The sequence below is a fragment of the Sinohyriopsis cumingii genome, chromosome 17 (genome assembly GCF_028554795.1).
Source record: "Sinohyriopsis cumingii isolate HCF-2022 chromosome 17, ASM2855479v2, whole genome shotgun sequence".
In the NCBI taxonomy this organism is placed as follows: domain Eukaryota; kingdom Metazoa; phylum Mollusca; class Bivalvia; order Unionida; family Unionidae; genus Sinohyriopsis; species Sinohyriopsis cumingii.
In genome coordinates this window covers 36,491,073-36,506,892 of record NC_142977.1, presented here as the reverse complement: position 1 = coordinate 36,506,892, position 15,820 = coordinate 36,491,073, and the positions used below count along the sequence as shown (strand labels likewise).

Below are 15,820 nucleotides of genomic sequence, written 5' to 3'. Positions count from 1 at the left end.
GCAGAACGCCAAGCGTTTCGAAATCTATCTTGAATGAAACTGACTGTCGTTTAATGATAGCTTGTGCTAGTTTTTTAATTTGTCCTGGCAACAAGTTTATCTCGTGTCTAATATATTTCATCGTATTATCTTTTTGTTTGATAAAATTGTACCGCTCATGTTTATACCCGGTATCTATACCTGGAGAGCCATTCTGCTCTTGGTAGCATCAATTGTCAAGAACCTATCGGATACAATTAGCGCATAAGCATAATAATTAACAGCTGAGATTGGTCCAAGAGTCCATATAATCTCAATGTCTGCCGTCGAACCAATAGCTCGTTCGCCATACTTACTGACATCAAAGTGAAATAATGGATAAAGTGTCTAAACTGTTCGACTGAAATTTGAGATTCGGTATCAGCATCTTAATATTTTTACATTGAAAAGATTAGATACATGTAAACACGAGAACATTTCTATTAGCTAATGCTGTATCATTAACACTCGATCACTCTTTTTGGACACTGTTTAGAATTTATTTTGACAAATATTCGTCCGACATATGGACTATCAAAAACAGAATTGTTTTGTAGTTGACGATTACGTCGGTCTTGTCGCTGAAACACAATAAGTATGTGTCTTGGTAAATGTTCGCTTGGTGCTGTTATTATTCTCCAAGTGCTATCTGTCGAATTTGCTACTGCGGTTTGATACATTTTATTTTGGTCAAAGTATATTTGTTTTGGTAAACGTGGTCAACAGCTCCTCAAGTTTTATTGTTGTATCGATAGATGGAACGACTCGTGGTATCCATAAAACTAGTCATAAAATTACAAATTGCATATCATCAACACTTGCAGCTTGCACCAGACAATACTTTTGTTCAGCTCGGTCAAGTATAAGTGTATGTTTGATACCACTATCATCAAAAACTTTACTGCGTCAGACAAGCCAGAAAATATTACAGTAAAATAATGGGCGTACTGAATTACATTCAATGATACTAACAACGATTACAATTGCGTCAGCGGGTGGAACAGCAAATCTGTGATTGCTGATAGTATCAGGGATAGGTGTAGCTCTATCAGCAATAAACAAAGCCAAAATACGAGAATTAAAATACTTCGTGTACAATAGCAATAGCGACTTAGAATAAAACTTGCAATCAGCTTCGAGCTTATCTCAGAGGTGAGAAGTTTATTATGTTAAATCTGACAAAGGAGCTACGTGTCAAAGTCGATTTATTGTTGATAAGATGCCTAATAGGGTTGTGAAATATGAAAAACGAGACTCTGTAAATTTTTTGTGAATTTAAAAAATAGGAATAGTAAAATTTTGTGTGAAATATGAAAAATAATGGAAGATATTACTGTGGAAGATACCTCGTTAAAGATGAAAAGAATTAATTTCCGGGGCAAGCATATAACGATTATGCTTGACAGTGACAAGTACAACAGGCATTTCAAAAGCAGAAATAAGATAAAGTTGTATCTGGTTCGCACAGAAAATTCTGAGTATTTTAGTAAGCTTATTTGGGTTACAGATTCGCTTTCTGGTGATATTAATAATCTTTACAATCCGATATCACAAGACAAATATACAAAGATCGCAGCTGATGATGTTATGTCGATAAATCAATAGTCTCACATGGAAAGTTTATCAAGATGGCTCTCTCATCAGTGGTGAGATAAATTTATATTCGTTCTGTCATGATGATGAGAGCTATATAATAGAAAAAGCTGAGACTTTAAAAATATCTCGACAAGTTGCTGTGCATAATTATTGTGTGAATGTCAAAAATAGGAATAGTAAAAGCTTGTGTGAAATATAAAAAAAAAATCGCAGTAGTCTTGTATAAGGGGATTATTTATTTTCCAACCCTATTTTGTTCGTCGATTATGATGATTTTCCCTGATAGGTCCTCAAGTGGTAAATCGAATGATGAAATCGACGCTGTTGCCTGAACAAAGTTGTTTTCGTATTTTATTAGACTCACCAGGGGGATCAGGGAGGGGTAAAAATCATGCTGTCGTCCAAGTTCAAAATAAGGTTTAGCTGCGAACCCCCCCACCCCCCGCCTTATAAAATACTACTCCTGGGAAAACCCAAGAAAGAACCGCCGACCCACGAGAAGCTACCTGCAAGCTTTCTCACATACCCACATTGGCCGAGCCCGAGACTCGAACCCACGCAGACAGAGGTGAGATGGCGGTCATCCGTAACGGTGAGCGCTTTAGACCACTCGGCCACTTCGGGCCCCACTACATTTTGTAGCGGACACAGTCGGAAAGGATGTGATGGGTTCATTCACTCGGTCAAAATACAATTGCCTGTAGTCAATCTTATCTCTGTTCAAAGGGCAAATATTTGTATTTATATAATAAGTAAATAATATATATGTACAATATGTACGCTGTATCAATGATATACCCCTAGCTGTATAAATTTTTCATTAAAAGGAAACTCTGCAAGCGAAGGTTCCTGTTCATGAAAAATTGATACATTTCGTGGAAGATCAATGAATCATTATATATATATATATATATATATATATATATATATATATATATATATAAAATTGACCGAGTCTTGAAAAATATTTGTCCCGAGTGCATGTGGCAAAGGATGCTACGCCACTTGAACGAGTGGGCCTAATAACATTTTTTTTATTATATACTTAGAAACAATCATATTAATCGTTCTGTTGTATTAAAGAAATAATAAAACTGAAACAACAAAATCATTATGTTTTATTTCATATTTTACGTGTTCTTCAATTTATGAATGAAACTTGAGCATCGCGCATTAATATACATTATTGAAAGTGCGCTTCATCAGCGAAAAAAACGCAGATTGCTAAAGAGAATGGAATGTTATGCAGCCAACGAAAAACAACGTAATATTGATACGAAAAACAATCGTTGAAATGTTTTTGTTTCTTGTGATCTGCATAATTTTATTTGGTTGCACTCCGGCTTTTGAGAGCGTGGTAAATGTTGTTTTCCTAAAGGAGTGGTTCACGATTCTACTTTGGAGTATCTTTTCTCACCTACAGCGTTAGTCATAGCTCCCAGGGTATTGTGTCACATCGGTCTTAAGCAATGCCTTAAAATAAGGATCGATATTTATTTTGAAGCCGATGCGTTTCACAAGATCCGAAGTACATGTACGGTATAAAACAATGTTATTCAGAGTGAATAAATTAAAAGTGCACCGTTTACGTGAAACAGAACACGCTCATGCACCTGATGATTAATACATTGTATCAAAGGTTAGTATGACCTGTTCTCTCTCTCTCTCTCTCTCTCTCTCTCTTGCAATTTTTATGTTCTTGGATGTAGACCTATTCGTGGTTTCTTTATTTAATTATGGTGGTGGTTACATTAAGTTATTTTTTTTTAAATTTCAGTTTGGACGAGAGTTGCATCCTGCCGTCACATTTGCGTACAGAAACCACAAGCTCCCTAAGATAGTCATTCAGTAGACCTGAGTGGATGTTTTCTTTTGTCCTATGTTTTCTCTTCACATTCCATAACCATATATGAACATTTTTACATCTCGCTGCGTTCCCACTTCATGATATTGTGCTTTTTCTGATTTTATATGACATTTTCCACGTCGCCTGGATTTTTTTGTAGATCTTGTGCCTTCACCTTTATCTCTTCTTCAAACATTTGAATATATAAATGTTCTGGACTCGTCTTCTGGGCTCTCAGACACTTTAACCCCAACGACAATTCGGCTCGGACATTTCGACCCCAAGGACAGTTCAACCCCAAGGCAATTCGACCCCGCTGGGCCAGCCGTTCAGATTTTATCCACAAATGAGGCATGTGTTGTAAGGGGGACCAGGCCGAACAACACTTTTTAATTTTATAAAAGAAAAATTTTGTTTGAACAAAAACTAGGAGAACCCCGGGTGTTTCTTACCCCAGGGGCCGTGGTCGCTCACTACGGCTCTGGTCATTCATACTTCGCTAAGGACCCAATTGATCGAATACTATGCATTAATCCAAGGTACGGAATTTCATCTTTGAAGGAAAAAAATTAATATCTAAAAGAAAAAGTCAAACTCTGATTTACACAATATTATATACTTAATATACAAGTGAAGATTGAATTTTCAATGAAGTTTTGCAAAATTCATTTGTTTACTGTTGTAACTTAAATTTGTACAATTTTAATAAAGATTGTGATTGTTGCTTTAATATAGCAATACGTCTAACATTGTATAAAAATAATGCAAAATCCATCCTGTGATCTAAGCTAGCGAATTCAGTAACATGATACAAGATATTATATCAGGTTGATTCAATAAATTAGGAAAAAATTTCTAGGATGGTGGCTAGACGAATTTTTGGATACTTACGTGACAACAACAAAAAAAAAAAAAAAAAAAAAAAAAAAAAGATTTTGCGAAGGTCATGAATTGTGAAGTCTAGAGCTGTGGAGCTATAGGGTCATTTATAGAAAATGGAAGGTGCTATAATACAGGTTCAGATGTTTTCGTAAATCTTCTGAAACAGGCCTTGTAATTTTTCTTAACTCCGAAGCGCAGGGAGGAGTCCTGTATACAACTTATTTGGGAGCGACCTCACATTCCTCGCTGCCTGAGATCACAGTATAAGTTAAACCACCCAAGTCTTTGGTAATAGTTTAGTTTAAGACTTCACAGCACTCACCTTCCTTTTCCTACAGTTAAGAGAAATTAAGTACTACTTTTTAAAGATTTTCTTTTCAAGCGGCAGTGGAATAATTTGAATGTCGAAGCATTTGAAACATTTTTGTATTCTTTTTATTATATACTACTAATCATAAATTATATATTATGTTTCGGAATGTTAAATATTATTAAGAATTTATATGTATCTGTATTGATATATTGTAAAGAAGATTTCGCTACTTACTTCATGCTCAGCAATAATTAATTTGGAAATCAAATTCCTTTGAAGCTTCACAACACAATATATTCGTATTAAAGTCAAACAGTTAATACTTCGCAATTACTACAAACAATTTTGGAGTCAGTCTGCAGTATTGAAATTAGTTATAATTTTTTGTTAATCGTTAACTTATTTGTTTTTTTAATTATTTACACTATGCTCTATCAGTAAAGAAATTCTAGAACTGTATGAAGTTGGTAAGCTTGAAGGAATATAATCATTTTATATGTATTTTTATATCTAAAATTTATGAATCTTGTGTTTTAATATTATAGTGTGTGGCATACAAGATATCTTTAGATCAATACAAATCACTAAAGAGACCAATAAGATGGAATTTAACTGTAAAACGCACACACAATACACCATACCACTTCTCGAGAAACACAAGACAAGCACGATTTTAAATTTCAAGTTGTTGAAGCAAATATCTTGAGAAATCGTAGTTTCCAAATTATCACATAAATACTACTTCCGGGAAACAGCTGTCAGGAAGTGGAAGAATATATCGATTTGTTAATTTTATCCATTCTTTTCAGTCGTTTCGTTTGACAAGTTACGCAGTCTCTACATAATGTAAGGTCTGATAGATATACAAACGTAGACCGTACAAAATGCCACCAAAATTTGTGAGGACTCCCGAGCGAGAAGATTATGCCAGTTCAAGAGAAGTTGAAAAAGTGACTCTCTTTCTCTCTCTCTCTCTCTCTCTCTCTCTCTCTCTCTCTCTCTCTCTCTCTCTCTCTCAAAACCCAAACCACTGTACTGTCAGGAGGACCATCTGAAGGAGAAAAAGTGTGGTCGTTAGTACAGGATCTTGACGTTAGATAGACCAACACGTTGTTCTCTGCCTTTTTCTTTTTCTTTCTTTCTTTTTTTTCTGCGGTTACGTCTGGTCGTCAAGGCAGAATTTTGAGAGACAGAGACAGACGTGTCGGAAATTCGAGATAGAAAAAAATCAATACTGTAATGAGCTGTAAAGATATGCTAAATAATATACATACATACATACATACATACATACATACATGCATGCATGCATGCATGCATACATACATACATACATACATACATACATGCATACATACATAAATACATACATACATAAACAATGAATGAAATGACTAAGTTTTGTGCCTTTTTTATATCCCTTTTAAGATTTTTGTTATTGTTCTCTCGATTTTGAATTTCCAACACATCTGTCTCTGTCTCTTTTTGTCTCTTATAATTCCTCCAACTATTGTGAGTACTCGCGTACTGTTTGCATATTAAAACAAAGTGACATGGTTCGTAATCTGGCCCCCCATCTTAATAATTGTAATCTGGCCCCCCTGATAATCTTAATCCAGCAGCATGTTCAGCATATAGGATACATTCCAAACATATAATAAAGTACTTCACTCATCATTTAATGACAACTTTTACACGAAGTTTCTACGTTGAAATTTATCTTGACTACTTTGGTCAGTTTGAAAGCTACACTACCTGTGTGTCACATGGTGAAATATGTTACATTGAATTTACATTGGTGATTATCGCTTATTTTGGCCCAGGTTAAAAAATAACTACCAATCAGGAATTAGTGTAGCTTATTTACTGCATGCCACAATGAAGTGCTAGCTAAATAAGAGAGAAACTTCACTAACATCAAATGCTGATCATATGCCAGTCCATTTTAGGATTAAGATAAGCTGAATAAAGGGTGAAAAAATGAAATTAAGAAGTAAAGATATTTATTTGAATACTTCTGTCTGTACAAGGAGACTATGGCATTGATGGACAAAAAAAGCATTATGGAACAGATAAGAAATCTGGCATTGAAGTCAGTAAACTATTGATTCAAGAAATTAAGTTTAAGTTTATGTTTGTGAAAAATCCTTTTTTGGAGCATATGTATCCAAAAGATTATATTCATGAGTTCTGGACAGGCACAAAGATCAGTCATCCAATATCTTCAAGCTGACAAAGCTAGCTATGCATATGCCCCTTTAGAAGGAAGAACAGAAAAATATTCATACACTGATAATGAACAGAGTATGCTCAAAAATAATTAACAGATTAATACTTATACCACTATAGGTGACATCTTTTAAAGATTTTGATTTCAGTAGAGTTCAAAGAGTGGAGCAAGAAAAGAGAGAGGTAGATATTAATGTGTTAGGTAAATATTGAACTATGACTGTTTCCTCCTCCCCCTCCTTCTTTTCTACTCTCCCCTTCTTTTGGTGTCAAAGGGTGAAGTCCCCTTTAACAAAAAATCCTGGCAGTATTTCTCCTTAAATTGTATATGAGGAACACATTTGGAATTTCTCGTTTCATGCAAAGATATTTAACCAGTGAATAAAGGTGCTAATGGAATATCAAAAATAGCACAGAATTAGCAAGGAGGCAGTATTTAAACCACTCATTTTATCACCTTGTATAAGATTTTTGTAAAAAAATTATAGAATTGACTGGCTGTTGTCAATAGTTTTCTTCTTTCACTTACAAATACAATTACCTGTGGTCACATCAGTCTCTTGTATCTACAGGAAGTACAATGTGATAGATTTTGTTGGTATTCATCCTCTTTCCCATACCCAGATATGTTCTAGATGAGATTTTCTTTGCATGAGGAAATTGCTTTATTTCTTCTGTTTTGAAGATAACATCATGATGTCTTCCAAGTTTAAGTGAGACATGAAACTGGTAATAAGATGTTTTCAAAGCATTCATGCAGTGCAAAACAAAGAGTCTCGTGGTTGAAGTGAGTTAAATGGAGCCACCATTATATGGCCTAAAATGTTGATATAAAACTCACTGACAACCAACTCAAAGTCTGTTTAAAAGTAAATTTGTTTTCTTGTCATTTATGAGAATTATAATCTGCACACTGGAAGTATAACTAGTATGTCAACGTACATAAAGAGGCACCACCTACCTTCCAAAGATAGAAAGACTGCCAAGTTTATATGTGTATCGATACTTATTGTACCGCAGGCTCATATCGATACATGGCACATGTGTATCATTTCACCCCTCCTCAGAACAATCACCTTTTTAGTATTAATCCTAGTCAGAACAGAAAACCTGTTTATCAGTTGGTTATTGACCTGAAATTTGATTTGTCCTAAGACCAACAAGTATTGGTAGATCTCCCTTTTTTCTTTCGGACATTACTGGTAGCAGAGATTTACATTTCTTGGCAATATTTAGAATGGACTTTTCTGTACAAATAGTTTCAGACTAATGGCTGTGCACAGGTAATTAATATATTTATTTTGATTGACCATTTTAAAATGGTATGTCTCTGATAGGTATGCAATAACTCTTGGCCTCAAATGCTTTCCTATGCTATTTGTATAGACCCTATTGTGCACTGGTCATAGTCTGAACCATTCTTTTTGCGAAAAGCTATGAATATTTCTCCTAAATAACTGTTTGAATTATGAGAATAGATTTTTCATTTACTGCATCACTCATGTTTGTTATTGACATTGTAAAGATCACGTTCATTCACTTGTTGTTGGAAAGTTTCATTTGTGACTCATTGAACTTGTCCACATCATTAAGTTTATCATCTCTACTTTCAGATGGATGAAACAATTGTTTAGTTCATTCACAAACAAATCTAATCAACCTAAAATGTCTGTGATATGAGTTTACATGGTTTGTTTACAAAGTAGTTTCTGATATACAAATTCTGTTTCTAGAAATACATGTCATGCAATATGAAGCGCTGCAGTATGGAAAAATACTACATGAATCTGACAATGTATTGTTAAAGAAAAAAAAAATGAGCATATAGTAAGCTACAAATACATAATATCGGATATGCAGGATTAGTCCGTGTACAGAATTGGACGAAATGGCTGTATAATAAAGACAAAAACTGACAGTTGCCATCTTGTTTCATGTACAATAGAATCATTCCAAAAGACATTTATTACTCATGCAAAGCTTTGCCCACCTTCTGTTTTCTAACAGGATATTTAGCTGTCATTCATTCCACACATCACATGATTTTTTCATTTTTCACTCATTGTTACATGGTTAAATTGGGAACAACTCACATGCTGGCATTAAATCAAGAGGTACACAGATGGAAGTTTTGAGTATAAAATGTACACAACTTAGGTGAAATAAAATCTGAGTGGTTCTGGTTACATTGACAAGATATTAAGGGTGGGTATGTCAGTAGATTTTTTCTTTAGGCTCAGTTGGATTTAAATCAAGCAGAAACTAGAAAAAAGCCTCATTTGCATCCTGAACATTTAACTTAAGTGAAGTGACATCCCTTTATTGATTTTCTTTTGCCCCCATTTATTTCTTTTTTATTGACATTTTTGTTTTGTTTTTTCCTCCAGAAATGTTGGGTTGGCAGATAAAAATAGTGTCAATCAGGTAACCAGAACTACACTTGCTTTTTTATTTGGCATATTGAATTTATAATATCTGACGTGATTGTTGCCAGGTGGACTCTAATACTCATTTCCTTTGTGTTATAATCAAAGTATCTGAGATTTTTCACTAAGACTGTGACCATATTTGTGTGGGCAAGTTGGTATTTTTCAAACAATGAGAGTGATATATTTTATTATCTTTTGTGTATTCTGAATAATTAATAAATGTGGAAGTTAATCTGTTTTTACACTTTATCTTTTTATTTTGGTAAATTTATTTGAGAAATATTAAAACTAAACATTGCAAATATTGGATGCAGATGACAACTTAAAAAGAAAACATCCTTTGTATGTCCAAGGAACCTCATCCTTTCACTAAATTTGGACACTAGGAACTGGAAAAGAACAGTGAGCAGGCTGGGTTATTCTTTTTAAACTGAAAACTCTGTTTGGATTGAATGTCCCCGTTTGATAATCAGGTTAGAAATTATAAATTTATGAAAGGATTTTTTTTGTATCCTTAATTGCTTTTTTATTTTTTTAAAATCAGTAGGGAGGGACAAGTTGCATGGAAGGTTGGCAAATACTATAAGCATTTTTCAAGACTATGTTATAGAGTCATTGAGAACACAAGCAAAACTATTTGCATAGGCAAGGCCAATTCACATTTTTCTGATGAATACGTTTATTTTTTACATTGTAAAGATCATCATTAAGAGCAGTTTCTAAACAATTAAAACTAGTCAATAAATTGGTTGTATATGGTAAATATCAGTGATAAAATGAGATTTCCAAAATTAGTTGACTGATTTTACCTCCAATTCAGTGTCAGTCTTTGTGTAAGAAGGATATACAAATCCAGAAATATCTCATGAATATTCATGTATCATTTTCCGAACTTAATCATGTGTCGCTGTTACCCACAAGGACATAACACAAGACAAACCAAATGAATGTTAAAATATGCCTTTGGGGAATGCAATTCAAGTGTAATTTGGCATCATTAATAAGAGACATGGTTCATGGACCAAGGGTCAAGCTACACTTGAATTTTAAGGTGAAGCGATTTCTCCTTGTGGACAGAACAGGGAAAAGTAAGAGCTGAACAGGGAGAAGTAAAAGAAAAGCAAGACATGCAATATATATATATATATATATATATATATATATATATATATATATATATATATATATATATATATATATATATATATATATTGTTATGTATATTTAATTTGCTTTGTTGGTTAGTTTTATTTTATTTCATTATATGCTATTGTAATGTAACATTGTATGTTGGACTTGACCTTGTTCAAAACCGTGTTAATTTCTGCTTGACTGATTGACTATTTTTAATTTTATTTTGTGTAAGCAACTTCTACATAGCTAAATTATTCTTGCTGTTTATGGGCTTATTATCAGGATCATTATTAATAGAAGAAGTAAATATGTTCATTTTTGTCTACGTTTTGGAATTTCCTGAGTGTAATCCAGGTTATGGTTTTGATTTTGTAAACATCTAGGATCATTCTAGAAGGTTATTTTCCATTAGGTAATGTTGTTTTGTTTAGAAAATGCTAATTGTGACCTGAGGTCAAGTGGAGAACTATATAATCTTGTAATTGTGAGGACTTGGTCATTTGTGCTTTAAGTTTTAGCAGAGTCAAGTTGTATGGTGTGTTTAGTGTTTTTTATTTCATGCTGGAATCTGTTTTGCTCAAATTATTGAATTCAAGTATTATTTTCTCTGGAAATACAAAAGTGCTCTGATAAAATTCTTGGATAAAGACATTCACTGGAATTTATACTGAATTTAAATCTGGAATCATATTACTGTGATTCAGCTAAAGACTGCTGACACATTAACACTATAAGCTATAACGGACATGTCATCGCTTGCAGTTTTTGGATTTCTTTGGGACTTGTACTGAGTTTTATTCAGGACTTTAAATTGTTAGGACTTGTGTATGTATATCTTGGATTATGTCAGGATTTAATTCACAATACTGTAAGTTCTTTTTTCACTTTGTATTCTAGGGAAATAAATTATTGCTTAAATGTTACAATGTTTGTTGTCTTTCACTCTTTTCTGTTACCTTTTTTTAGAGAATAGACTTGTTATACAGTTACTAGAGCTATGGCAAAGAAAGCTCATGAAAATAATGTTGATCAGGAAAGTATTCCTTTAGCTGACACATGTATTGGTCAGGAGTTGATGAGGTCACTTTCACTCCTTGTTTGGATCAATCAAAGGGTATTGCTCTCAGGGATCCTCTTTTAACTACTCATTCTCATTATTCTAATCAGAGTGACAAATGATAATCATTTGTCGTCGAACAGGAAAAAGATCCTGAGATCTCCTGTTTGTTTCAAAGGGCCATTAGTGAAAGTGAAGCCACTGAAGTACCTGTTTGTTATTTCATTTAAAAATAGAATTCTTATGAGAAAATGGAGACCACCCGAGGTACCTGCTGGTGACGAGTGCTCAGCGAACTATCAAATTGAAGTTCCAAAATCATACAGATAGGAAATACTTAGTCTGGCCCATGAAACTCCATTGGTTGGTCATTTAGGGATTAATAAAACTTATCACAAGATCTTAACTCACTTTAATTGGCCAAAAATTAAAAGTGATGTTGGTAAATACTGTAGATCTTGTCATACCTGTCAAATGGTAGGAAAACCCAATCAGAAGATACCAAAGGCTCATCTACAACCTATTCTTGCATTTGAGGAACCATTTATCAGAAAATTAGTAGATTGTGTTGGTTCCTTGCCTAAGATCAAGTCAGGTAACCAATACTTGTTGACCATAATGTGTGCGTCAACAAGATTCCCAGAGGCAATTCCTTTGAGGAATATTAAAGCTAAAACAATAGTAAAAGCTTTGATAAAGTTTTTTTTTATACTCAGTTTGGCCTTCCCAAATCTGGCCAATCTAATCAAGGGTCAAATTTTATGTCTGGAATTTTCCAGCAAGATATGTACAAATTAGGCATCCAACAATTCAAGTCTTCTGTCCATCACCCTGAGAGCCAAGGGACTTTAGAAAGATGTCATCAGACTTTGAAAAATATGATTTGGTCACATTGTTTTGATACAGATAAAGGTAGGGATGAAGGCATTCATTTACTATTGTTTGCTGTTAGGGAAACAGTTCAAGAATCTTTAGAATTCAGTTCCTTTTGGAAATAGTTTTTGGACATACTGTGCATGGACCATTGAAGTTGTTAAATGATAAACTTTACATACTGTGCATGGACCATTGAAGTTGTTAAATGATAAACTTTACATACTGTGCATGGACCATTGAAGTTGTTAAATGATAAACTTCTTTCTAATGAAGATACCGAAATTAATCTTCTCAATTATGTTTCCAATTTTATGTATAAGTTGTCAAAGGCTTGTGAGGTTGCAAGAACTAATCTGCACTCTACTTTGTCAAAAATAAAATTAAGGTATGATAAAATTACAAAGGAAAGGAATTTTCAGCCTGGTGATAATAATAATAATAATAATAATAATAATAATAATAATAATAATGCTTTATTTATAGAGGGTGACTCATTAGTCAAGGACTATTCTCCCTTGAGGCCCTCTTTAGGAGAGTATAACAATGCACATTAAATGAAGATAGCAATAATTACTTTTTATTTTAACATGTTTAGAATTAAAATGCTAAATTCCTTTATCTATTAGAAACACATACATGCTCATGATATCTTTTCTTAAATACTCTAATATTTTCAGCAGATTTTACATGTAGTGGAAGCTTATAGAGTGATAGCTTATAGAGTGTTGTCCAGCCATATGATAGAGTTCTGGCTGTCTTGCACATACCACAAAATCCTCTTCCGGCTAAGTATTATGGTCCTAACACAGCTGACAGGAAAGTAAATTATTTAAATTATATCATCAATACCACTGAGAGGCAAAAACAAAAATAATTGTGCCACATAAATATGAGGAGTATGTTGATTGAAATAACCAGGTTAATTGTGCAATTAATTTAGTTGTATCTGTCCCACACTCAGGATTTAAGCAATGGAATGCAATTGGACTGTATTGACTTTGGAATAATAAAATCTTTGGAATTCAGAAATTATGAATAATTTGGACCAGAAACTTTCACATTTGCAGCAACAAGAAAAGTATGAACTATATCAGTTATTACTTGTTATTATAGGTGTTGTTGTAATGGTAGATAAGGGGTATATGACCTGCAATGTTCCAAAAACTTTATGTTTCATATGTTGTCCAGACATATGGCTAAAGGTATAAAACCTTCATAGTCTTTCTCAGTCTTTTTGTTGTTGTTAGTTTCTTTGAAAATGATTCATGCATTGGTAATGCTTTGAAAGAAAAACTAATGCATAATTAGTAAGAAACACTATTAAAAAATATTTCTAATAATTATAATAATTATCATGTTCACCTTTCCACTTAATCAGAAATAAAAAGTAAGATTTAATTGAATTCTTAAGAACGGAATGTGGAAGTATTTTGCTGAAAATGAAAGAAGAAGATGGCTAGATATACTACCAAACCATATTGATGGGTATACTAAGTCTTATCATAGATCTATATACATGTTGCTGTTTGAAGCCTATAAACCTAGCAGTGGGTGAAATGTATGGATTAACTTATTTGGTAGTTGAACATTCCAACAAAAAGTAGATGAAATAGATAGAATTCTAAGCCCATTTTTGCTAACAGTTATTTTGTTGATTTCATGGATAAGTCATCATGGGAGATGATGTGGTACATCGATTGGAAGACTTAAAATGATGCGGTACAACAATTGGAAGACTTAAAATGATGTGATACATCACTTGGAAGACTTAAAATGATGTGGTACAACAGTTGGAAGACTTAAAATAATGTGGTACATTACATCAATTGGAAGACATAAAATGATGTGGTACGTCAATTGGAAGACTTAAAATAATGTGGTACATGTGCATCAATTGGAAGACTTAAAATAATGTGGTACATATACATCAATTGGAAGACTTAAAATAATGTGATACATCAATTGGAAGACTTAAAATAATGTGGTACATGTACATCAATTGGAAGACTTAAAATGATGTGGTACATGTACATCAATTGGAAGACTTAAAATGATGTGATACATCAATTGGAAGACTTAAAATAATGTGGTACATGTACATCAATTGGAAGACTTAAAATAATGTGGTACATGTACATCAATTGGAAGACTTAAAATGATGTGGTACATGTACATCAATTGGAAGACTTAAAATGATGTGATACATCAATTGGAAGACTTAAAATAATGTGGTACATCAATTGGAAGACTTAAAATGATGTGATGCATCAATTGGAAGACTTAAAATAATGTGGTACATGTGCATCAATTGGAAGACTTAAAATAATGTGGTACATATACATCAATTGGAAGATTTAAAATGATGTGATACATCAATTGGAAGACTTAAAATGATGTGATACATCAATTGGAAGACTTAAAATAATGTGGTACATATACATCAATTGGAAGATTTAAAATGATGTGATACATCAATTGGAAGACTTAAAATGATGTGATACATCGATTGGAAGACTTAAAATGATGTGGTACAACAGTTGGAAGACTTAAAATAATGTGGTACATGTACATCAATTGGAAGACTTGAAATGATGTGGTACATCAATTGGAAGACTTAAAATGATGTGATACATCAATTGGAAGACTTAAAATAATGTGGTACATCAATTGGAAGACTTAAAATGATGTGATACATCAATTGGAAGACTTAAAATGATGTGATACATCAGACTTAAAATAATGTGGTACATGTGCATCAATTGGAAGACTTAAAATAATGTGGTACATGTACATCAATTGGAAGACTTAAAATGACGTGATACATCAATTGGAAGACTTAAAATAATGTGGTACATATACATCAATTGGAAGATTTAAAATGATGTGATACATCAATTGGAAGACTTAAATTGATGTGATACATCAATTGGAAGACTTAAAATAATGTGGTACATGTGCATCAATTGGAAGACTTAAAATAATGTGGTACATATACATCAATTGGAAGACTTAAAATAATGTGGTACATGTACATCAATTGGAAGACTTAAAATGATGTGATACATCAATTGGAAGACTTAAAATAATGTGGTACATCAATTGGAAGACTTAAAATGATGTGATACAACAATTGGAAGACTTAAAATAATGTGGTACATATACATCAATTGGAAGACTTAAAATAATGTGGTACATATACATCAATTGGAAGACTTAAAATGATGTGATACATCAATTGGAAGACTTAAAGGAACAGGAGGAGCTAGCTGTTATATGCCAGCAAAATTAGTTATTCAAGATTGAATTTTAAAAAAATGTAAAAAATATTTGTTGATAAAATGGAAAGGATATGATCAGTAGTGTAATATTATAATGATTAATAGTCAAGTTCATTTGTAGTTCTGATGTTAGTACTGTACAAGATTGTTTTGGTCAAATCT

The 15,820-nt window shown here is 33.0% G+C and overlaps 1 protein-coding gene across 1 annotated transcript in view; it reads left to right on the top strand.

The window, feature by feature from the left end:
• The first annotated feature begins 5,392 nt into the window (after positions 1-5,392).
• Positions 5,393-15,820, top strand: part of LOC149778428 (vesicle-associated membrane protein 4-like) — a 59,569-nt gene continuing 49,141 nt past the window's right edge. The window contains exon 1 of the mRNA XM_089939254.1: positions 5,393-5,605. Within this exon, the coding sequence (XP_089795380.1) occupies positions 5,540-5,605 (66 nt within the window). The 5' untranslated portion in view covers positions 5,393-5,539. The remainder of the gene's footprint in view (positions 5,606-15,820) is intronic.